General features: G+C 36.5%; 1 protein-coding gene across 1 annotated transcript in view; it reads right to left on the minus strand.

The window, feature by feature from the left end:
- Positions 1 to 24905, minus strand: part of WDR78 (WD repeat domain 78) — a 105549-nt gene that overhangs the window by 65808 nt on the left and 14836 nt on the right. The window contains 3 exon segments of the mRNA XM_011994975.1: positions 6444 to 6556; positions 8667 to 8851; positions 20850 to 21024. Coding sequence (XP_011850365.1) covers positions 6444 to 6556; positions 8667 to 8851; positions 20850 to 21024 — 473 coding nt within the window.

Below are 24905 nucleotides of genomic sequence, written 5' to 3' on the forward strand. Positions count from 1 at the left end.
GCGTAATTGCCTAGCCAAGGAATACAACCTGTGACCAGATTGACCAGAAGCCATCAAAGTACCCTGTCAGCAGCTCTGCCTGATAGCAGAGAACAGCCAGTTGTCTCAAGAGACAGTGGAAACCTAAGTTATTAATTGTATATCTCTCTTCTTTTCTAACATATGCATTTGGTGTTATAAATTTCCCTCTAAAAATTGCTTTTTCTGCATCCCCAAATTGTGATAAGTTGTATTTTCATTTTCACTGAGTTCAAATTATTTGTTTTTAAATTTCTCTTGAGACTTCTTTGGCCCATGGGTTATTTAGATTTTTGTAGTTTAATTTACAAATGTTTGGAAAATGTCCAGCTATCTTGCTGTTATGATTTCTAGCTTATTGCTATTGTCAACTGAGCACATACCTTGTATAATTTCTATTCTTTTGGGTTTGTTGAAGTATGCTTTATGGCCCAGGATGTGGTCTACAGAATGCCATCTATCCTTTCTTTATGTAGATCCAAGTTTCTGACCCATGTCATTTTTCTTTTGCCTGAAGTTCTTTCCACATTTCTTTCAGAGCTGGTCTGCTGGCAATAAATTATCTCAGAATTTTGTTTATCTGGGAAAATCTTCATTTCTCCTTTACCCTTGAAGAATAATTTTTCTGGATATAGAATTATAGAATGCCAGTTTTTAATATCAACACTTTAAAGATTTTTGTTCCACTCTTTTCTTGTTTATTTGGTTTCTGATGAGAAGTCAATTGTAATTTATATCCTTGTTCTTCTAGCCAGGTGTGATGACTCATGCCTATAATAATCCCAGCACTTAGGGAGGCTTGAGGCAGGAGAATCGCTTGAGCCCAGGAGTTCAAGACCAGCCTGGGCAACATGACAAAAACCTGTCTGTACAAAATAAAAGAGAAAAAAAGAAAACAATAAAAAATATATCCTTGTTCTGCTACAGGTAAGATGTTTTTTCCTACTGGCTTCCTTCAAGATGTTCTCTTTGTCTTTTGTTGTCTGTAATTTGAATATAATATTCCTAGGTTTTGTGTTTTTGTTTTGCTTTGATATTTATCTTGATTGGTATTCTTTTTGTATCTGTGGTTTAGTGTCTGACATTAATTTTGGAATGTTCTCAACAAGTATTACTACAAGCATTTCTTCTATCCCATTCTCTCTTCTTCTGGTATTCCAATTGTGCATATGTTACACCTTTTGATATTATCCCAGAGTTCTTGGATGGCTGTTCTATTTTCATTCTTTTTTCTCTTTGCATTTTAGTTTGGGAAGTTTTTATTGACCAATCTTCAAATTAACTGATTCTTTCCTTAACCCTGTGAAGTCAATGGGGCTATCAAAGATATTCTTCATTCATGTTGCTGTGTTTTTGATATCTAGCATGTCATTTTGAGTCTTTCATATAATTTTCAACTCTCTGCTGACATTACATACCTTGCATATTGCATACTTTTTCCATCAGATCTCTTAACATATTAATCATAATTATTTAAAATGCCCTGTCCGATAATTTTTACATTTTTATCATAACAGTCTGGGTTTGATGCTTGCTTGATCTCTTCAAAATATTTTTTTCTTGCCCTTTAGCACTCCTAATGACTTTTTGTTAAAAGTCAGACATGCTGTATCCTGTAACAGGTGCTGAGGTAATAAGGCCTTCAGCAGAAGAATTGATGGTATTCAGGGTAGCAGTTTGGTTGTGCTTAATGTTGTTGTAGCTACAGGTATCAAAACCTTTCTTGTTTTTGTTTCCCTTCCTGGCTTTCAGGCTTCTCTGTATTGCTTTAGAGAAAGCCTATGTCTTGCAATTCTTTCATCTGTAATCCAGTATTGTCACTCTGGAGGTTCACTGGTGGTAAGAGGGGAGAAGGGAAATAGTCTACAATCTGATTGACTCTCACACTTTTAGTTAACCTGTGTCTTGGAGACATGGTGTTCACAAGTATATCTATTCCTACTTCAAGGGTATAGTTGTCTTATCCCTGCCCCTACTCCCTTCCCTGGCTGCAACATTCCCAATCAAATTCCTTAAGCACTGTTATTTTTCCTCCTTAGTTAAGAAATAAAGGCTGGTGCTAGAGTAGAATTCCCTTACCCTAACTGGGCTATAGTTTCAAAATTACCCTCTGGCAAATTTCCCCCACTCCCCATCCCCAGATTAAGTCTTTGTTAGAAAAAAGAGGCTAGGAGTGTTTTAATGTGGATATTCTTTCCCTCCCCTACCAGGGCCACTAGCTTATCTTCAGCTCAGATCCTTAGCTCAGATCCTCACTGAAAGAATCCACTGGATTCCTAGAATGAAAGCCCATGTAAGTGTGGGCTCTCTCTTTCCCATGACTTTGGTCCCCCATGAATTTTTCACTCTTATACTAGCAAAATACTCAGCCTCCAGCAATTCATGAAAATAATCATTCATGTGTTCCTCCAGCTTATGGTAAGTAACTCTTGGGAACTGTATTTCTCTGGATTGTCTGCGTCTCTAGATCTCAAGGTGGCAGTTTGCCCTTGTCACCACAGTTCTCTGATGAGTCCAAGAAAAGCTGTTAATTTCCAATTTGTCTAACTTTTTCTTGTTATAAGACGGGAGTAATGACTTCTAAACTCTCTACATACAAGAACAGAAACTGGAAGTCCACACCCAGAATTTTTTATTCAGTAGGTCTGGGAGGGGGGAAGTTACGAACATATTTTAAATATATTTTTATCTAGAAGTATATTAGAACAGGCTAATTTCAGGAATTTTGTGAGTCAGTTGTTAAACATAGACATTACTCAAAATTATATTATATAAATTTATTATTAAATAAATCATATTAAAAACAAAGATAATAATTACTCAAGGATCATCACTTCCTAATTATGCTATTAAATTTTACTACTGCCTTCCGGAAGTAGTGGCTCACACTTTGCAATCCCAGCACTTTGGGAGGCCAAAGCAGGCAGATCACTCGAGACCAGCCTAGCAAAAACGTGAAATCCTGTCTCTACTAAAAATTCAAAAATTAGCTGGGTGTGGTGGCAGGCGCCTGTAATCCCAGCTACTTGGGAGTCTGAGGCAGGAGAATGGCCTGAACCCAGGAAACAGAGGTTGTAGTGAGCCGAGATCGCACCACTGCGCTCCAGGCTGGGTGACAGCGAGACTTTGTCTCAAAAAACAAAAAACAACAACAACAAAAATTTACTACTACCTAATCTCTTGCAGTTATTTTAAATATCTATTGTATCTGTATGGTGGTGTGCTACTAAGTATCTGTAACTTCCCATTCAGAAAATTTATGTTGGGAGCTTGAAATCTGCTGTGATGAGAGGATTTATAACATGGAAATTGGCAAATGCAGCAAATAAGGATTTCCTTGCCACCTGTGTAGTTAGTAAAACATTTATCAGCATACTTACTGCTTAGGCCTAAACCCTAGTCCCAGATATTGCAATTCGATTGACCTGAATTGAGACACAACTATGGGAATTTTTTAAAGGCATACCAGACGACTTTAATATGCATTCTAGAGTGAGGAAACACTGTTCTAGTCTAAAAAAGAAGCCAGGGGGTAGAAGTCGAATTGTTTAGGTGTCACTCATTTTAGAGGCTGACTTCATAGTTACAATTCACCAGCAACGGCCGGGCATGGTGGCTCACGCCTGTAATCCCAGCACTTTGGGAAGCCGAGGCAGGCAGATCACCAGGCCAGGAGTTCAAGACCAGCCTGTGCAATATGGTGAAACCCTGTCTCTACTAAAAATACAAAAATTAGCCAGAAGTGGTGGTAAGTGCCTGTATTCCCAGCTATTCGGGAGGCTGAGGCAGAAGAGTCACTTGAACCCGGGAGGCAGAGGTTGCAGTGAGTCGAGATCACACCACTGAACTCCAGCCTGGGTGACAGAGCAAGACTCTGTCTAAAATAAAAAAAGAAAAAGAAAAAAAATTCACCAGCAATTGACCAAGATGATATAAATATGTACATTGTTTTTCAGGTCTTCTGGAGGTAAATTTGTGTTACTTGTTTTTGTTTGTTTTTGATGTAGACAAGCAAAAAAGGCTTCAAGAGAAATTGTTTCATAAAGATTTAGTCTTTATGCTAAGAGCAATGCAAATCTTTTGAAGAGTTAGTTTCTAAGCAAAAGAGGATGCAATTAGTTGTGTTTCTAAAAAAAAAATTCTGAATATAATTTGGAAAAATAGATTGGAAGGTGGCAAGAATATCTATAGAGAAAGCTGGGGGAGGTAATGACAATAATCCAGTTTTCCTGGCCTCCAACTGAGAGAATGAGGGTCTCTCCTGCAGCAGATATTGCTGATTGGTTAGGTTTTTTTTCCAAACCCTTTCTCTCTTCCCTTGTCTCTTTCTTTTAATAGAAATAATATAATTAATAGAAAGCTAAATAGCTATTAATATAATTAATAGGAAGCTAAATACTTGATTTTCCAGCCTCTCTTAATGCTAAGGCTGATCATGTGACACTTCTGGCCAATAAGATGAAAGCAGAAATATAAAGGAAGGAGAAAGGCTTCCAGGAAATTTTTTATCTTCCTGAAAAATGAGATAGATATGATGATGCTACTTCCCTTCTCCTTTCTGTCTTTAATGTGGATAATATGCCCAGAGCGAGCTGGAGAAGATATTTTGAGACCATAAGAAAAGAAGAAAGGCTTTAGGAAAGAGAATAGCAGAACAGCCAATCCAAATTCTGACAAAATTAAGCCAAAAAAATCAAAGCCAAAAGCTATCTCTTCTTTTAATGTGAGAAAAGTAAATATTTGTTCAAGTTCTTTTTAGTTGGGTATTCTGTTACTTGTTGTCAGTCATTCCTGTTACATCTCCCAACATCAAAAAGAAAAGTCCATAAAGCACCATTTTTCCAGCCTTATATCTTCACCAGTCCCTCATTATCATTTTAAAGGAAAAAAATCCTTATTGCACTGCAAAGCAAGTACCCCTCAAGTATGTAACCATTTCTCCCAGCACTTTTGATCATCCATTATTATTTCCTCATTCTTGTATCTTCATTTTCATAATCCTTTCCATTACCTCATGTTTTACACTCTGCCTGGATTGGACTTCCCCTACTTCTCTGGACAAGTAACTAATAATCTTTAAAAACCTAATTCAAAAGTCAATAATGTTCTCTGTGAAGCCTTTTTTATTTTACCTCAAAGGATTTAATCACTTCTTTCTAAGTGTTCCCATGACATTCCACATATGTCATTATGGAACTGATCACAAATGTATCAGAATTATTTGTCTCCGATTAGAAGTTGAGCTTGGTGGCTCACACTGATAATCCCAGTACTTTGGCAGGCCGAGGCAGGCAGATCACTTGAGCCCAGGAGTTCGAGACCAGCCTGGTTAACATAGCGAAAACCTGTCTCTACAATAATTACAAAAAATTAGCCAGGCACGGTGGTGCATGCCTGTATTCCCAGGTACTTGGGAGGCTGAGGTGGAGGATCACTAGAGCCTGAGAAGCAGAAGTTGCAGTGAGCCAAGACTGCGCTCCAGTCTGGGCGACAGAGTGAGACCCAGAGAAGAAGAAGAAGGAAGAGGCCAGGCACAGTGGCTCACACCTGCAATCCCAGCACTTTGGGAAGCCGAGGCTGGCAAATCATTTGAGGTCAGAAGTTTGAAACCAGCCTGGCCAACATGATGAAACCCCGTATCTATTAAAAATACAAAAAAATTAGCTGAGCATGGTGGCAGACACCTGCAATCCCAGCTACTTGGGAGGCTCAGACAGGAGAATTGCTTGAACCCAGGAGGCAGAGGTTGCAGTGAGCTGAGATTGTGCCACTGCACGCCAGCCTGGGTGACAGAACAAGACTCTGTCTCAAAAAAAAAAAAGGGAAAGAAGAAAAAGAAGAAGAGGAAGAGGAGAAGGAAGCAGAGGAGGAAGAGGAGGAAGAAGAAGAAGAGAAGGAGGGAGAGGAGGAAGAGGAGGAAGAAGATGAAGAGAAGGAGGGAGAGGAGGAAGAGGAGGAGGAATAAGAGAAAGAAGAGGAAGAGGAAGAGGAGGAAGAAGAAGTGAGGAAGAAGAGAGGAAGAGGAAAAGAAGAGGAAGAAGAGGAAAAGAGGAAGAGGAAGAAGAAGAAGAAGAAGAGGAAGAAGAAGAAGAGAAGAAGAAGAAGAAGGAGGAGGAGGAGGAGGAGGAAGAATAAGAGGAAGAGGAGGAGGAGGAGGAAGAAGAAGAAGAAGAAGAGGAGGAGGAGGAAGGAGAAGCTGAGCTCTAACACAAAGCACCAGTGGTTCCTCAGGATGATGATTCAAAAAAGTCACCCAGGGAACTTAAAAAAACAGATATTCCCCTGGTAATTCTCTTGATGCGACTTCACAAGCCAGCATTTGGAAATCATTATCATATTTCTTTTGTCTCAAGTATCCAACCAATAATAAGCATACTGACTAAATAATGGACTGTTACTGAAATAAACAAGCATATTTTCATTACCTGTGAAACTAGTCAATCTTTCTCGTTTATAGGATGGTTCTTCCAGGTCTTCTGCTATTGATTCACTTGTTGATACACTTGACTTAGAAACTGTACTGCTTCCTAAAACTGACCTTTAATAATGAATAACAAAATTACTCATTTATTTAGATGTCCTTATGGGAAACTAAGTATACAAATTAGAACACATTATCAGATGGAGAAATCAAATATACTAGGATCATGTAAGTAAAATAGATACATTAATTTTTCAAAAATGAGTCGGTTTCTAATATTTCTTAAATAAAAAGTTACTTAAAATTTATTTATTTATATCTTTATTTATTTTTTGAAATGGAGTCTCGCTCTGTCACCCAGGCTATAGTGTAATAGCACAATCTCTGCTCACTGCAACCTCTGCCTCCCAAGTTCAAGCAATACTAGGATCATGTAAGTAAAATAGATACATTAATTTTTCAAAAATGAGTCGGTTTCTAATATTTCTTAAATAAAAAGTTACTTAAAATTTATTTATTTATATCTTTATTTATTTTTTGAAATGGAGTCTCGCTCTGTCACCCAGGCTATAGTGTAATAGCACAATCTCTGCTCACTGCAACCTCTGCCTCCCAAGTTCAAGTGATCCTCCTGCCTCAGCCTCCTGAATAGCTGGGATTACAGGCTTGTGCCACCACGTCCAGCTAATTTTTTTTTGTATTTTTGGTAGAGACGGGTTTTCACCATGTTAGCCAGTCTGGTCTTGAACTCCTGACCTCAGGTGCTCTCCCCACCTTGGCCTCCCAAAGTGCTGTGATTACAGGCGTGAGTCACCGCGCCCAGCAAAAATGTATTTTAGAAGACATGTTAAACATGCTTAAAGTCCTTCAGTGAATTATCAGTACACTTAGTACAAAAATCCAAAATACAGTCTACCTACCCAGCACATTCATCTTCATTATTAGTCTTCCTTTACTTTTTTTTTTAGTTCCTCAATCTTAGGAGCTCTCTAACTTCAGAGCCTCAGCCTGGAATACTCTTCCTTTCGTTTTTCACTTGGTTTCTGTTCACTACTCAAATGTCATCTTAAAAATGTGATTTATTTCATTTTATAAAGGCCTTCTCAAGGTTTAACTAAAATATATGTATTCAGAAGGAAATCAATGGAAGAATCAAAAAATAATTTCCTTAAACATATGAACTTAACACTACTCCATGGTATTACATACTTTCTTTTTTGTTCCTATTTATAGTCTCAACTGCCCATCAAAACAAGATGTAAAGTTTATTGGAATATCTTGTTTTACCAGGTACTGCTGTATTTTTGTAGGCAAATTCAGAGGCAAGCTCCAGAGAAGCATATAATTGCTGTGTATTATAAAATAAGAGAGAAATCAAACTCTAGGAAAACAGAGATTTGCATGGGAGAGGAGGGGAAAAAAGGGAAGCCACCTCTTCCCATAAAATGCAGCTCAAAAGAAGCCGAAGAAACCTGAAGAAAAATGTCTAATGGGAATTTGAAATTAATTGTATGTGATTTTAATCCTATCTTTTGGTTGCTCAGGAAGTCTTGAGTGAAATACATGTATTTTCCACAAATGTTTTGTTGTGAGTATATGGGAACTCTTAAGGCATTAAGAACTCTGCATTTAATTTAAAACATGAGAGGAACGTAGAGATGGAACATTAGGATCATAATTAAAACTTCGGTGGCTCATGCCTGTAATCCCAGCATTTGGGGAGGCCTAGGCGGGTGGATCACCTGAGGTCAGGAGTTCGAGACCGGTCTGGTTAACATGCTGACACCCCGTCTCTATTAAAAATACAAAAAATTAGCCAGGCATGGTGGGGGGACACCTGTAATCCCAGCTATTCAGGAGGCTGAGGCAGGAGAATAGCTTGAACCCAGGAGGTGGAGGTTCCAGTGAGCCCAGATGGCACCACTGTACTCCAGCTTGGGTAACAAGAGTGAAACTCGTCAAAAAAAAAAAAAAGGAAAGAAAAGGAAAAGGAAAAGGAAAAGGAAGGAAAGGAAAGGAAGAAGGAAGGAAGGAAGGGAAAGAAAAGAAAAGAAAGAAAGAGAAAGAAAGAGAGAGAAAGAAAGAAAGAAAGAAAAAGAAAGAAAGAAAGAGAGAGAGAAAGATTGGGAGACTGGAGACAACTGATATCTAAGATACATATGTGCAATTTAAATGGAAAGGCAATATATATGATAGAAAAAAGGAACTATATAATAGTATACTCTACCTTGTAAACTGCCCTAACATACTAGGATTTATTGTATTCTGATAAAAGCTATGGGAAGATATAAATTCTGGTCCAAGTGATCCTTCTTGTGATGTCAAGAGTTTATTTGGCTTTGCTGTACCAGTAAGTGGATCTGGATGGTAAAGAGGTCGAGGAGTAACATCAGTTCCATTTATGTCAAACACCTGTTAAAAATGGTTATTTAAAATGAAGTAACTAAAAAAGACAGGGCTTCTAAACAACAACTGCTAGAAAATAGAAACAAATATGGTAGAAAAAAGATAAGCATAATGTTCCTACAATAGGATAAACATGAAAAATTGGATGCTTTAAAATGTCATGCTTAGAAAGTTTCTTAACTATGCAAAAACTTTCTTAAAATATTATTTGTGTTTTATCTACATATAATTAATATATATTAACTTTTGGAAAATCAGAAAGGTGGAAAGATAATTCATCCAGATTGTTAATATTTTGGTGCATGTAAATTGTTATGTACACATTTTAAAGAAAACTCACTATTTTTCACTTAACATTTCATTAATAGGCATTTCCCTAGTTATTATATGCTTTTGGTTTATAGTTCTGCACCACAAAATGATTCAGTCAACAATGGATCACATATATGACAGTGGTACCATAACATTATAACAGAACTGAAAAGTTCCTATATCACCTAGTGACATCACAGTCATCATAATGTCATAGCACAACACATTACTCACGAATCTGTAAGTGATGCTCATATAAACAAACCTACTGCACTGCCAGTCATATAAAAGTATAGCAATACAATTATGCACAGTAAATATTTGATAATAATAAATTATGCTTCTGGTTTATGTGCTTACTAAACTTTTTATTATTTTAGAGTGTACTCCTTTCATTTATTAAAAAAAATAGTTAACTGTAAAACAGCCTCGATCAGGTCCTTCAGTGGGTACTCTAGAAGACGACATTGTTAAAAGAGATGACAGCTCTATGCATATTACTGCCCCAAAAAAACCTTCCAGTGAGACAAAATGTGGAGGCAGAAAACAGTGATATTGATACAGTCGAACTCCTTTTATATATTTATTCCCATTTTGATTTCCGTTTGGAGGGGGAGAATTTCCTATTCAAGTCCTTTGCACACATTGTATTGAGACTTTTTTATTATTTGTAACGGATGAGTCCTTTCAGTTGTATGAGCTGCGAATGTCTTCTTTCACTCTGTGGCTTCATTTTCTTTATGGTATATTTGATGAATATAAGCTTTTTTAACGTAGTCAAATGTATCATGTTCTCCATTATGGGTTGTGCTTTAGATGTCCCTTTAAAAAAACATATCCAGCCCTGAAGTCCTATATGTTGCTTTTCATATTTAAGTATATAATATACCCACAATTAATTTTATATATAGGATAAGAAAGAAAGCCAATATATTTTTGTTTCATAAGAACACCCAATTGTCTCAACAAGAGTTTTTGAAAATCCTGTCCTTTCCCCATTACTCTGCAGTTCACATTTATTATAAAATAAGTGTTTATATGTATTCAGGTCATGCGAAGGCTCTCTAATTTGCTAATATTATGTGTTTTATTAAGCCTGGTATCTAGGAAAGCAAGTGCTTCCACTGAGTTTTTATGCAAGTATCTTGGCTATTTTTAGCCTCTAGCATTTCCATATAAATTTTAGAATTATCTTGAAAAGTTTCTGGAAAAAAAAAATTTAAAACTTGAGATTTTGATTAAAATTGCAAAGAATCTATAAATCAAAATTTAGGATAATTGATCTTAAAATATTGTTTTCTATGCACACATGTCTATATCTCATTTTGTTTTGGTCCTCTTTAATGTCTTCCAATAAACTTCTATGGTTTAGAAATATTGGTATATGCATCTTTTGTTATATTTTTCCACAAGTGCTTGATAAATCTTAGTGCTATTATAAATTGTATCATTTTAAAATGTCTAATTTCTGGATGGGCACAATGGCTCAATCCCTGTAATCCCAGCGCTCTGGGAGGTCAAGGCAGAAGGACTGCTTGAGGCTAGGAGTTCGAGACCAGCCTGGACAACACAGCAGAATCTCGTCTTTACCAAAAATTTGAGAAAATTAGCTGGGAATGGTGGCACACACCTGTAGCCCATGCCACATGGGAGGTTAAGGCAAGAGGATTGCTCAAGCCCAGAAATTTGAGGATATAGTGAGCTATGATTGTGCCACCACACTTTCAGTCTGCACGATCAGAGCAAGACTCATCTCTAAAAAATTTTTTTTTCAAATAAAAAAAATCTAATTGTTGAACTATTTGTTGCTAGTAAATATTCAATCCACAAATATTCAATGTTTTCTTTCTTCCTTTCCAATTCTTATACATCCCATTTCATTTTCTCACCAATTTGAACTGACTTCCAAGAATGTTGGATTAAAGGGGGCTCTTTTTTGAAATGCTTCACCATTTGATATGATCACTACTATAGGATTTTATAGGTAGCCTAAATAAGATTTTTAAAGTTCCTTGTGATTCTCAGTTTCGTAAGAATTTTTAAAATCATGAATATTAAATGTTATCAGATACTTTGTCTATATTGAAATGATCACATGCTTTTTTACCACATTAAGCTGTTAATGTGGTAAATTACACTATGGGTTTTTAAATGTTAAACCAATCTTGATTTCTTGACACAGACCAAGCTTCCTTATGATGTATTAGGCATTTTTTTGTTGTTGTTGTTACTGAACTTTATTGAATAATATTTTATTGAGGATTTCTCTATGCTTGCAAGTGAAATTGGAATATAATATTTGTTTCTCATACTGTATTCAGGTTTTAATATCAAGGTAATGCTAGCCTCATAAAATGAGTTCTGGAATATACCCACTTTCAGTGTTCTGTTTTCATCTATGTGTGTCTGACACATACCACAATTGAAGTCATCTGAATCTGGAATTATCTTTTTTTTTTTTTTTTGAGACGGAGTCTCGCTCTGTCGCCCAGGTTGGAGTGCAGTGGCACAATCTCGGCTCATTGCAAGCTCCGCCTCCCGGGTTCACGCCATTCTTCTGCCTCAGCCTTCCGAGTAGCTGGGACTACAGGCACCTACCACCACGCCCGGCTAATTTATTTATTTTTTTTGTATTTTAGTAGAGACAGTGTTAGCCAGGATGGTCTCGATCTCCTGACCTCGTGATCTGCCCGTCTCGGCCTCCCAAAGTGCTGGGATTACAGGTGTGAGTCACCGCGCCCGGCCTGGAATTATCTTTGAAGGAAGGTTTTTAAATCACTCACATAAATTTCTTTAATAGTTTCCAGTTTTCAATTTTTGTTTGTCTGCTTTGCTAAAGTGTAATTTTTTAAAAGGTTTTTTATATTTTACTTAAATTTTCAAAATTCAAAATTGGAATATAACATAATATGCATTAATTTGCTTTTTAAATTGCTTTTAATATGTACAATTCAATAGTTTTTAATATATTCACATATATGTGCACTAAAATTAATTTTGGAAACTTTTTACACTTCAAGAAAATACTCTGTGTCCATTATGATCCCTGCTATGGTTTAAGTGTGTGCACCAAAAGTTCATGTGTTGGAAATGTGGTCCCAATGCAGCAGTGTTGAGAGCTTCGACTTTGGGAGGTGACTGTGTAATGAAAGGTTGTCCTCACAAATGGATTAATCCATTCATGGATAAATGGGTTATCAAGGGAGTGGTTTAGTTATCACAAGAGAAGTCTGTTACGAAGGCCAGTTTCCCTCTCTCATAAACTCCCCTCACCATGCGATACCCTGCACCACCTTAGCTCTCTGCAGAGTCCCCACTAGCAACAAGGCCCTAACCAGATGTGGTTCCTTGACCCTGGACATCCTAGCCTCCAGAACTATAAGAAACAATATTCTTTTGTTTATAAAGTACCCAGTATCAGGTATTCATTTACAGAAACAGAAAACAAACTAAAAAAATTAATACCAAGAAGTGGGACTAATAACAAACACCTGAAAATGTAGAAGTGGCTTTGGAACTGAGTAATGGATAGAGGCTAGAAGAACTTGGAGAAGCAGTCTAGAAAAAGGCTGCATTGCCATAAACAGCATTAAGGGTGATTCTGGTGAGGGCTCAGAAGAGCAGACTAAAGAAAGTCTGAATCTTTTTAATTGCTTCAGTGGTTGTGAACAGAATACTGGTAGAATTTGGAACAGTAAAGACTTCTGATGGGGTCTCAGACAGAAATGAGAAATTCTTATTAGAAACTGGAATAAACGCTGTCTTTGTTATAAAGTAGTAAAGAACTTGGCAGAATTTATGGAGGCCAAAATTTAAGCATGACAAACTAGGATACCTGGCAAAAGAAATATTAATATCTAAGAAAAGTGTTCAAGATGCTGCATGGTTGCTTTTGCTTACTTACAGTGAGATTTGAGAACAAAGGGATGAGATTAAAAAAAAAAAAATTTATAATCAAAAGGGAAGCAAAGCAGAAAGATTTGGAAAAGTCTTAGCCTGGCCATGTAAAGAATGAACCAAGGGTGTGGCCCAGAGACCATTTGCAAAGGAGTTTAGTACAGATGGAAGGAATCATTAAGACAGTGGAAGAAGACTCCAAAAGTGTTTCAACAATTTTCTAGGTGGCTCATTCCAACACAGGCCCAGAGATCTAGGAGGGCAGAATGGTTTCAGGGGACAGGCCCTGAGTGCCCTTCAAGAGCTCACTACGCAGAAAGGACTACCTTGGGTCCCCAAATTTTCGCAAGGAGTCAGTCACCCCAGCTGTGGCACAAGTGACCCCCATTGGGGCTATACCCACTACTCCAGAAGATGTGAATCATAAGCCTTGGCGGCATCCACATGGCATTAATTCTGCAGGCTTACAGAAAGCAAAAGCTGTGGAGGAATTACGATCCATCTTAATTCCAATGGATGTATCAGATGGCCTGGGAGTCTATGCGGAGATTATCACAGGGGCAAAACTACTGCAGAAGGCCCCTAAAGGGTAATGCCTAGTGGAGACATGGGAGCAGGATTGCCACAGGACCCCAGAGCTATCAGCCTGCAAAGCCAGCCTGGGAAAGCTGTAGTGTAGACTGACCCCAGCAAAGTCATACAGTCAGGGATGCCCAAGGCCTTGGGGGCCCAATCCCTGCACCAGTGTGTCCAGAAGGCAGTACATGGAGTCAAAAGATATTATACTCCAGCTTTAAGGTTTAATGTTTGCTCTGCTGAGTTCAGACTTTTTTGGGACCTATGACTTCTGGCCAATTCTCCCTTTCAGAATGGGAATGTATACCCCATGTCTGTCCAACCATTGTATCTTGGAAGTAAATAGCTTGTTTTGATTTCACAGGCTCACAGGTAAGACTCTGGGCTTTTGAGTTGATGTTGGAATGATTTAAGGCATTGGGGCTATTGGGATGGAATTAATGTGTTTTACATGTGAGAAGGATGTGAATTTGGGGGCCAAAGGCAGAAAGTTATGGTTTAAATGTGTCTCTAAGTTATGCTGGAAACTTGGTCCTTAATGCAATAGTATTGAGAGGTGGGACTTTTGGGAGGTGACTGGATCAAGGGATTAATCCATTCATGGATGAATGGGTCAGTAGGTTACCAAGGGAGTGGATTAGTTATCATGAGGGGTCTGTTATAAAAGCCAGTTTCTCCATCTCTTGTGAGCACTCCTCACCATGTAATATCCTGCTCTACCCCAGGACCCTGCAGAGAGTCCTCCACTAGCAAGGAGATCCTCACCAGATGTGTCCACTTGACCCTGGACTTCTCAGCCTTGAGAAATGTCAGAAATACATTTCTTTGCTTTATAAATTACCCAGTATTGAGCATTCAGTTACATCATAACAACAGAAAACATATTAAGATAGTCCCCTAACATCTCTGCTCCCAGCCCCAGGCCACCACGAGTATCTTCATGTCTCTATAGACTTCCCTATTTGGGAGTTTGATAGTGAATGGAATCATATACTGTGCAGTATTTTGTGACTGGCTTGTCTCACTTAGCATATTTTCAAGATTCATGCATCAGTGCTTCATTCCTTTTTATGGTTGAATAATATTCTATTGTATGGCTATACAATATTTTCTTTAGCCACTTTTCCATTGACAGACATTTGAGTTGTTTCCACCTTTTGTCTACTACGAATAATGCTACTAGAAACATTTGTGTATACCTTTTTGTGTAGAAATATATTTTATTTCTCTTGGGTGTATATACCTAGGAGGAGAATTGCTGGTTCATATGGTAACACTGTTTAACCTCTTGAGGAACTTCCAAACTATTTTACAACATGGCCAATTTATATTCCCACAAGCAGTGTATGAGAGTTCTGCTTTCTTCACTTCTAACACTTGTTATGTTACTCTTTGATTCTAGCCATCTTAGTGGGTATAAAGTGAATATATCATTGTGGGCTTGATTTCGATTTCTCTATGTCCACCATATTTTCATATGTTTTTTGATCATTTGTATGTATTTTCTTAAGAAATGAACATTCAGATTGTATGATCAATACTCAATTATTTGTCTTTATTAATGAATTATAAGAGTTCTTTATATATGATACAAGCTCTTATCAGATACATGTTTCACAAGTATTTTCTATTTCTGTGGGTTATCTTTTCACTCTGTATATGTTTTTGATACAAACATTTAAAAATTTTCATAAGGTCAAATTTGTCTACTTTTTCTTTTGTTACGTATGCTTTGAGTGTCACATATAAGAAGCCTATGCCAAATCCAAGGTCATAAAAATTTACCCCTATGTTTTCTTCTAAGAGTGTTACAGTTTTAGCTCTTTGAATTAGCTTGAAAATATGAGGTAAGGGTCTAAGTTCATTCTTTTCCAGGTGTCAATCCAGTTATCCTGGCACAATTTGTTCAACAGAATATCCTTTCCCCAGTGAATGATCTCGGCACTCATAAAAAATCAGTTGACTTTAGCTAAATGGGTTTATTTCTGAACTCTCAATTGTATCCCATTGATCTACGTATCTATCTTTGTGCCAACAACAAATTATTTTGATTACTATTGCTCCGTAAATTTTGAAACAGCGAAGTGTGAATCGTCCTACTTTGTTCTTTTTCAGGATGATTTTGGCCCTGCTGGGTCCCCTGTGATCCCATATGGATTTTATTTTATTTTATTTTTGAGACAGTTTTCCTCTTGTTGCCCAGGCTGGAGTGCAATGGTGCAATCTTGGCTCACTGCAACTTCTGCCTCCCAAGTTTAAGTGATTCTACTGTCTCTGCCTCCCAAGTTCAAGCAATTCTCCTGCCTCTGCCTCCCGAGTACCTGGGATTACAGGCATGCGCCACCACACCCGGCTAACTTGGTATTTTTAGTAGAGATGGGGTTTCACCATGTTGTTCAGGGTGGTCTCGAACTCCTGGTCTCAGGTCATCCACCCACCTTGGCTTCCCAAAGTGCTGGGATTACAGGCATGAGCCACTGCTCCTGGCCCCATATGAATTTTAGAATCAGTCGTCAGTTTGTAGAAAGAAGTCAGTTGGAATTCTGATAACAATTGTGTTAAGTTTACAGATCAGTTTGGGGAGTATAACAATCTTAACAATAGTAGGTCTTTTGATCATGACCATGGGATACTTTCCCATTTAATTAGATCTTATTTAATTTCTTTCAATAATGTTTTACAGTTTTCAGAGCATACATTTTGCACTTCTATTACATTTATTCGTAAGTATTTTACTGTTTTTGATGCTATTGAGAAATAAATTATTCTTAATTTTCAAATGGTTCTATGCACACGTCTAGAAATACAATTTATTTGTATATTGATCATGTATCCGGCAACCTTACAAAACTCATTTGCAAGTCCTTATCGTTTTTTAGTGAATTCCTTATGAGTCTGTATATATAACATCATGTCATCTACAAATAGAGATGTTTTTACCTCTTACTTTCCAACCTGGATGCCTTTTCTTTTTTTTGTCTAATTTCCATGCCTAGAACCTCCACGATAATGTTGAATAGCAATGCAAGGACTTGTCTTGTTCCTGATCATAAGGAGATTAAGTGTGATTAAATATAATGTAAGCTATGGGGTTTTTGCAAATCCTTTATCAGATTGAGGAAATTCCCTTCTATTCCTAGTTTGTTGCGTGTTTGTCATGAAAAGATGCTGGATTTTTAAAAAATGTCTTTTCTGTCAATTTTGTTGATCTTTTTAAAGAACCAGCTTTCGATTTCATTGATTTTCTCTATTGTTTTTCTATTCAAGATTTCATTAATGTCCACCCAAATATTTTTTATTTCCTTCCTTCTGCTTATTTCATGTCATTTTGTGTTATTCACTCTTTTTTTTCGTTTCTTCAGTTGGAAGGGTAAGTTATTTGAGATCTTTCTTCTTTCTAATACAAATGTATATCTATAAATTTCCCTCTAAGCAGTGCTTTAGCTGTATCCCATAAGCTTTGGTATGTTGTGTCTTGATTATCTATCATCTCGGAGTATTTTCTGATTTTCCTTTTAATTTCTTCTTTTATTGATTATTTACATATCACTATCACAATAGTACATTATTTCTATTAGTGAATATTTTTCTAATGTAGGTTGTAATTTCATTAATGATGTTTCATTACATTTTAAGGTTGAATATTTCATTGTGTGTATATACCACATTTTGTGTATCCAGTCATTTGTTGATGAGGACTTTAGTTGCTTTCACCTTTTAGCTATTGTGCATAATGCTGATACGAAGATGGTTGTACAAATATCTGTTTGAAACTCTGCTTTTAAGTCTTTTGATATATACTCCTTCCTGAATCATATAGTAATTCTACTTTTAAGATTTGGAGGAACCACAATACTGTTTTTCTTTCCTTTTTTCTTTTGAGACAGGATATAGCTCTGTCATTCAGGCTAGAGTGCAGTAGCACGATCATAGCTCACTGTAGTCTTGAAATTCTGGGTTCAAGTGATTCTTCTGAGCATCTGTGACTACAGGCTCTTGCCACTACACCTGGCTAATTTATTTTTTCATCTTCTTATAGAGATGGGGTCTTGCTATGTTGTTCAGGCTGGCCTCAAACTCCTGACCTCAAGCAATCCTCCTGCCTCAGCCTCCCGAAGTGCTGAGCCTGGCGTCAAGTAATCTTCCTGCCTCAGCTTCTCAAAGTGCTGAGATTACAGGTGTGAGCCACCATGCCTGGCCCTACAATACCATTTTTCACAGTGGCCACACCATTTCACAATCCACCAACAGTATGCAAGGGTTTCAATTTCTCCATGTCTTACCAACACTTTTTATTTTAATAGTAGCCGTCATAATGGGTACGAAGTAGTGTCTTACTGTGATTTTGATTTGCATTTCCTAATGCTTAGTGATGTTGAGTATCTTTTCCTGTGTTTGTTGGTTATTTGTGCATCTTCTTTGTAAAAATATCTAATCAAGTTCTTTGCCCATTCTTTTAATTGGGCTGTTTCTTTGTTGTTAATTTGTAGTTATTTACACATTCTGGTTATTAGCACCTTATCAAATATATAATTTGCAAATATTTTCTACCATCCTGTGGGTTTTTTCACTCTGTTAACGTCTTTTGATAGACAGAAGTTTCTAATTTTAATGTAGCCCAATATACATATTTTTTCTTTAGCTGCATATGCTTTTGGTGTCATATGCAAGAAATTGTTGACAAATAATTTCTTTTCCCTGTTTTCCACTAGGAGTTTTATAGAGTTAGCTCTTATTTGGGGTCTTTGATCCATTCTGAGTTTATTTTTGTAGATGGTATAAGGTAAGGATCCAACTTCATTCTTTTTCATGCGGATATCCAGTTGTCCCAACAAGATTTGTTGACAAAACTGTCTTTTCTCCATTGTACAGTCTTGGCTTCTTTGTCAAAACCATTTGACCATATATGTGAAATTTTATTTCTGGGTCATTCCATTCCATTGGTCTATACTGTATGTTTGTCTTTATTCTACTACCACCCTGTTTTGATTACTACAGATTTGTAATAAGTTTTAAAATCAGGAAGTATGAGACTTCCAACTTTGTTCTTCTTATTCAAGATTGTTTGGGCTATTTGCATCTCTTGATATTTCATATACGTTTTAGGATAGGTTTTTCTACTTCTGAAAAAATATCACTGGGATTTTGGTAGGGAATGTATTGAATCTGTAAGTCACTTAGGTAGTATTGACATCCTAACACTGTTATGCCTTCCAATCTAAGAACAAGAAATGTTTTTTCCATTTACTGGTGTATTCTTTCCTTTCTTTTGTGCTTTGTAGTTTTCAGTATACAAATCTTTGGCCTCTTGGTTAAATTTATCCCTAAGTATTTTATTATTGTTGATGCTATTGTAAATGCAATATTTTTCTTAATTTCCTTTTAGGAAATTCATTGTTAGGAATGCAACTAATTTGTGTTGTTGATTTTCTATCCTGCAACTTTGCAGAATTCATTTTTTAGTTGTGTGTGTGTCTGTGTAATTTTTACAGTTTTCTACACATAAGATCACATCAGAGAGAACTTTACTTCTTCCTTTCCGATTTGGGTGCCTTTTATTTATTTGAGACAGAGTGTGGTGCTATCTCTGCTCACTGCAACCTCTGCCTGCCAATTTCAAGTGATTCTCCTGCCTCAGCCTCCCAAGTAGCTGGGATTACAGGCACCTGCCATGACGGGTGGCTGATTTTTTTGTATTTTTAGTAGAGACAGGGTTTCACCATGCTGACCAGGAGGGTCTCAAACTCCTGATCTCAAGTGATCCGCCCGCCTTGGCCTCCCAAAGTGCTGGGATTAAAGGCGTGAGCCACCATGCCCACCTGGATGCCTTTTATTTCTTTTTCTTGCCCAATTGCCCTGGCTAGGACTGCCACTACTATGTTGAAGAGAAGTGGTAAAAGCAGGCATCCTTCTTTTGTTCTTGGACCTTAGGAAAGATGCTTTCAGTCTTTCACCATTGGAGAAAATATACATGTATAATAAATATTTTCACCATTGGAGAAAATAATTTTTTATATATATAAATAAATGAAATATACTTTATTTGTATACACATGCATATATATTTATATGCGTGTATTCATATATATGTATATGTATATATATACACATAAGTGAAATACATATTTGCAAATATATCGTATTTGTTTAATAAAATGAGGGTTTAGTTTTCCACCATTATATATAAAGGTACTATAAACATTCATGTAGTAGTGTTTATACAAACATATACTTTCTTTTCTCTTGGTAAATACCTAGACATGGAATAGCTGGATGATATAGTAGGTATATGTTAACACTTAATAAGTTGACGAATAATTGTTTTCTATTTTCCATGTCTACCAGCCATGTGAGAGTTTTAGTTCCTCCACATACTTGTCAATACTTGATATGATCAGTCTTTTAATTTTAGCCATTCTAATAGCTACGTAGCAGTGTTGTATGGTTTTTAATTAATACTGATCATCTTTTCATGTGCTCCCATGCTATCTGTTTATCTATTCTTGTGAAGTGTTAGCTCAAACATTTTGCTAATTTTTAAAAATTGGGTTGTCTTAATATTGCTTTGAAGATTGTTTATACGTTTTAGTTATAAGTACTTTATCAAAATATGCTTTGTAAATAATTTTCCCCAGTGTGTCACATTTCTTTGTATTCTGTTATCAATGTCTTTGACAGAGAAAAAGTTTTAATTTTGATGAAGTCCAACTTACGAATTTTATCTTTTATGGACTCTTCTTTTAATGTCCCATCTAAACAAATGCTGAACCCATTCAAAGTTATATATTATATGCTTTTCTGTATATATGTTATCATTTGATTAAAAGTTTAAAAGAGTTAATTCTTAATTATAAATCTTCTAATGAGGCACAATAACTGACTTTATGACAAATAATTTTATTATATTTTCAAGACTATATTGCTGACAACAATGAAAGATATTGTAACATACATAATTAATACCATAAGCAAATAGTTCTTAAGGTCATGAATAGACTTTTCTCATTCCACTCTAATATTCTTCTTATCAATAACTAGTTATAGAGCCAAGTGTCAGTATTATGTTGTATGGAATAATATGTGGTAGAAATTAACAAAATCTGTTTCAAAATTACAAGTGAGTGATTATCTGAAAGCAGTATATTTTCTATCTTTAACATTTCAATTGAGTTTTTCATGGTGCCATTTTCAGATAAACTCAGAATTCTAAGAATATTACCTGCATTGTCTTTATACTGAGATTTGTTTTGTCTGCAGTTTTCAATTCAGGTGAAATAAGCACGGTTTTGGACACAGCCATTCTGCTTTGATTTGCACCAGTATATCCTTTCCCTGAAGTTGCTTTCATTGTAGCAAAAAAGCTAATAGACTTCTTTGGTTGTGTGGCAATGTTCCTGTATAAGGAAATTAAAATATAATGCAAAGGATTCAAGATTGAAAAGAAAAATCAACCAACAATAAAAAGTAGACTTTCATTTAAAAACATGTGAACAATCTAAACATATAACAAGAAATAATGATAGCTACTTGAAATCTTATTATGTATAAACATAGTTCTAAAGAGTTGGCACATATTACATCACTTTCTCCTCACAATTCCAAGAGGTTGCTATTAATGTTATTTTATATAAAGTCACAGAGGCTTTAAGGGGAAACATTCCTACAATGGTTGAGATTTGAACCCAGGTAGTCAGATCCTAAGTCCATGCTGACTTCTCTGGGTCTTAGTTTCTTTGTCTGCAAAATGAGGATAATAATAGTACTTAACTTATAGGTTATTATGAGGATTAAAAAATTAATTTTTGTATTGTGGTTAGGAAGTTCCTGGCACATAGTAAGCACACATGAGTGTGTAGTGCAGTTACATAGGCAGATTTAAACATGATTAATAAAGCCTGAGAAAGAATAGTGTGTTCCTTCCTGAATTATATACTACTTTTCTTTTCTCTTTTTTTTTGAGACAGAGTCTCGCTCTGTCACCCTGGCTGGAGTGCAGTGGCGTGATCTCGGCTCAATGCAACCTCCACCTCCTGGGTTCAAGTGACTCTTCTGCCTTAGCCTCCCAAGTAGCTGGGACTACAGGCATGCAGCACCATGCCTGGCTAATTTTTGTATTTTTAGTAAAGATGGGGTTTCACCATGTTGGCCAGGCTGGTCTCAAACTCCTGGTCTCGTGATCTGCCCGCCTCAGCCTCCCAAAGTGCTAGGATTATAGGCATGAGCCACCGTGCCCTTTTTAATAAGAAGAGAAGTTACAATCAAAATATTTATATCCATGAAAAAATATTTTTTCACTTTTGGATTTACCCTGTCAATTCCTTAAGACAAGGATTTACCTTATCATTTTATCCCTTCTAGTACTCTGTAATATGGATTTCTATAAAATGGGGATGATCCTCCCTGACATTATAAAAAAGAAATATGCTGCCAAAGAAAACATTTTAAATAATACATTTACTTTTTAAATCATAAAAAATCAGACAAGAATAAATATGTTTAAATAACGATCAATCCAGTTTTCATATTTTATTTTTCTTCATAGCATTTATCGTTACTTGACATTTTGTTGTTCACCCCTCTAGAGAATGTAAGCATGTTTAGGGCAGGAACTTGGTCTTGTTCACTGCTATATCCCTAGCACCCAGCACAATGCCTAGTATACCATGGACATTTTAATATTTTAAAAATATATGAGTGAATGAATTCCATTTGTGCACTATTTCAATTTACATTTAAGTATCCTACTCTATTCTCCTTCTGTCTATAAGAACTTAACCCCTAACATCTCTTAAAAAAAAAAGTAACAATCATGTAAAAACTCCTTCAAATTATTTTGCCACCTCCTTTAAATTCTTCTCCCACCTCCCACAAACTCACCTCTTTTTTTCCTTTCTCAGTAAGAGTTGCCATTCTTATCTAAGACTAACCTTTTATGTGAACTCTGAAACCTGTCACTGGTGTCTCAGGGACACTTCTCCATCCATAATTCCACGTCTCCTATCTTATTTTTTTCTGTCTTTTCCCTGTGAGCACAAAATTATGCCCCAATCATCTCCTCAACTTAAAAATCCTTCCTTTAACTATGTCTTCCTCTACCTATTACTATATGTCTCCTTCCTTTCACAGTCCAACTTCTTAAAATGTTAGTCAGTAATACTGCCTACTACATGACTCCTCTTTTTGCTCTGTAACTACAATCTAGCTTCACTGTTTCTTCTTCAGCTGACCATTCCTTCTTAAAATTGACTTCTCAGATTCGTTTCTCTCATACCTTAGCCTATTCTTCAACCTCCTTGAGACCTCTAATTTCCTGACCTTTCCATTTCTACCAAATAATCAGAACATTTTAGATTTCTCTTTTCTCTATTAATCTTGAATCCACAATTTATCAATTGAATCACTCTTTTGCCATTACCTTCAACTCTCTCATTCTCTTCCTTCTTAACATTTTGCCCTACTATCCTTACAAAATCTGGTCCTCCCATTCCCTTTTCCTTTGAGCTCCCCTTTTACAGATTATGTTTAGGCTCAAATCTTAGTTATGTGATTTCTCACTATATACACTATCCCTGAGTAAATTCCATGGTTTCAATGACCACATGTACTCTACTTTCTTATGGTATTTACTTTTCTCTTCTATCATCCTCTGAAGACTTCATATCCTAAGTCACTGGCTCTATCTCTAATAGTTACTTCTGGCATAATTCTTGAGCATTTCAATGTCCATGAAGGTAATCCTTCAAATACCCTGGCCTCTTAGCTCCTTGAAATCTTCTCACATAAATAATTTTACCTGCCTTGCTACTTCAGACACTTACTCCCATAGTCATACATGTGGCTTTTCTCTTTAGTAAGGTCAATCAGCACTTCCTATTTTTCCAGCATACCCTCTCAAACTCCAATCCTTCAACAATCCTTCGACCCTATTATGACCTTCAGGCCCTTGATTCTACCATGCTTTATTCCTGTACCATCTTTCTCATGCCATCTCTTCCCTCTTGAGGTTATGATTAGTTACTTTAATTGATAGTTAATTATTATAATCATTCTTTACTTACATTCTCACCATACCTTTCCCTTCATTTCAGCATACTTGCTGGCAAAACCAAAATCGTGGTTATTTCCAATTATCCTCTTACTTTGAGCCTATACCTGTATATTAACCATGTTTATAGTGTATGTAAATTTGATGCTGTAACATCCGACCTACATGCATGGGTCAAACACATGCCCTATTCTGGAAAACCTGATGCTATGCCTAAGTTACCTTGTCTTGGCCTCCAGCCTCTGTTCTTGCCTTCCATCCTCTTTCCTAAGAGAAGTCCTCCTCCCAGGAATGCACTTGTCAAATGCAAACCAAACAATCAAGAATCCACACCATTATGGGGCTTTCACCCTCTGTGCCACTATACCTGTCCTAATCACCCCATGGCCAAATGTCATACCAAGAGGGGCAGCTCCTGTGCTCCAGAACCCATTGAAATTATTCAAAGTAGCTAATCCTAAAGTTGTCTACACTGCCTCATTACTTCTGGGTAGTCCCCTGTGGTGTGGTGGGCCCCCTCTTCCTTGGAACTGTGAATAACAAACTGTTTTTTCAACGGCAATGACTTCCTGATCTATTAGACTAACTATAACCTAAATTTTGTAATAATACACTATATTTTAACTCAACCTGTGCAGCTAAATGAAACTGGAAGAAAAATACCCAACTGTGATGACAGGACTCACTTTAAATTATGGATCATTATTTAAATCAGAGTCCTTAATGTGCCAGCAATCTGTATTTTCTCGGTCCATGTTTTACTACACTCTTTAAGGCTATCTTATACCTTCTCTTTCTTCAAATATGAAAACCTCCTCTCACATTTTCACTCTCAGCCATCTGAATGAGAACACTGAAACAATCTGGTAACTTCTACATGCTCGCACTGTCACATCTATGCACTTACCTATATCTGTGCCTATATTCTCTGTTTCTTTCTTGTTACTCTGAATGAATTCTCTATTATTACAGTTTAGGTCACTCCCTCTACATGCATACTAGATTCCATTTCTTTTCTGCCTATTCAAGGACATTGCTCTAGCAGCTCTCTCTCTGCATCATAAGTTTTTCTCTCTCTATTAGATTATTACCTTCAGCATGTAAACAAATTGTTCTTTCTCCCATCTTAAACAAACAAAAAACACTTCTCTTTACTTCATCTGTCTCTCCAGCTATCAATCATTCATGTTTCCTTTAATTATAGCAACCCCTTGGGAAAAATTTCCTATT

The sequence above is a fragment of the Mandrillus leucophaeus genome, unplaced genomic scaffold (genome assembly GCF_000951045.1).
Source record: "Mandrillus leucophaeus isolate KB7577 unplaced genomic scaffold, Mleu.le_1.0 Scaffold464, whole genome shotgun sequence".
Classification (NCBI taxonomy): domain Eukaryota; kingdom Metazoa; phylum Chordata; class Mammalia; order Primates; family Cercopithecidae; genus Mandrillus; species Mandrillus leucophaeus.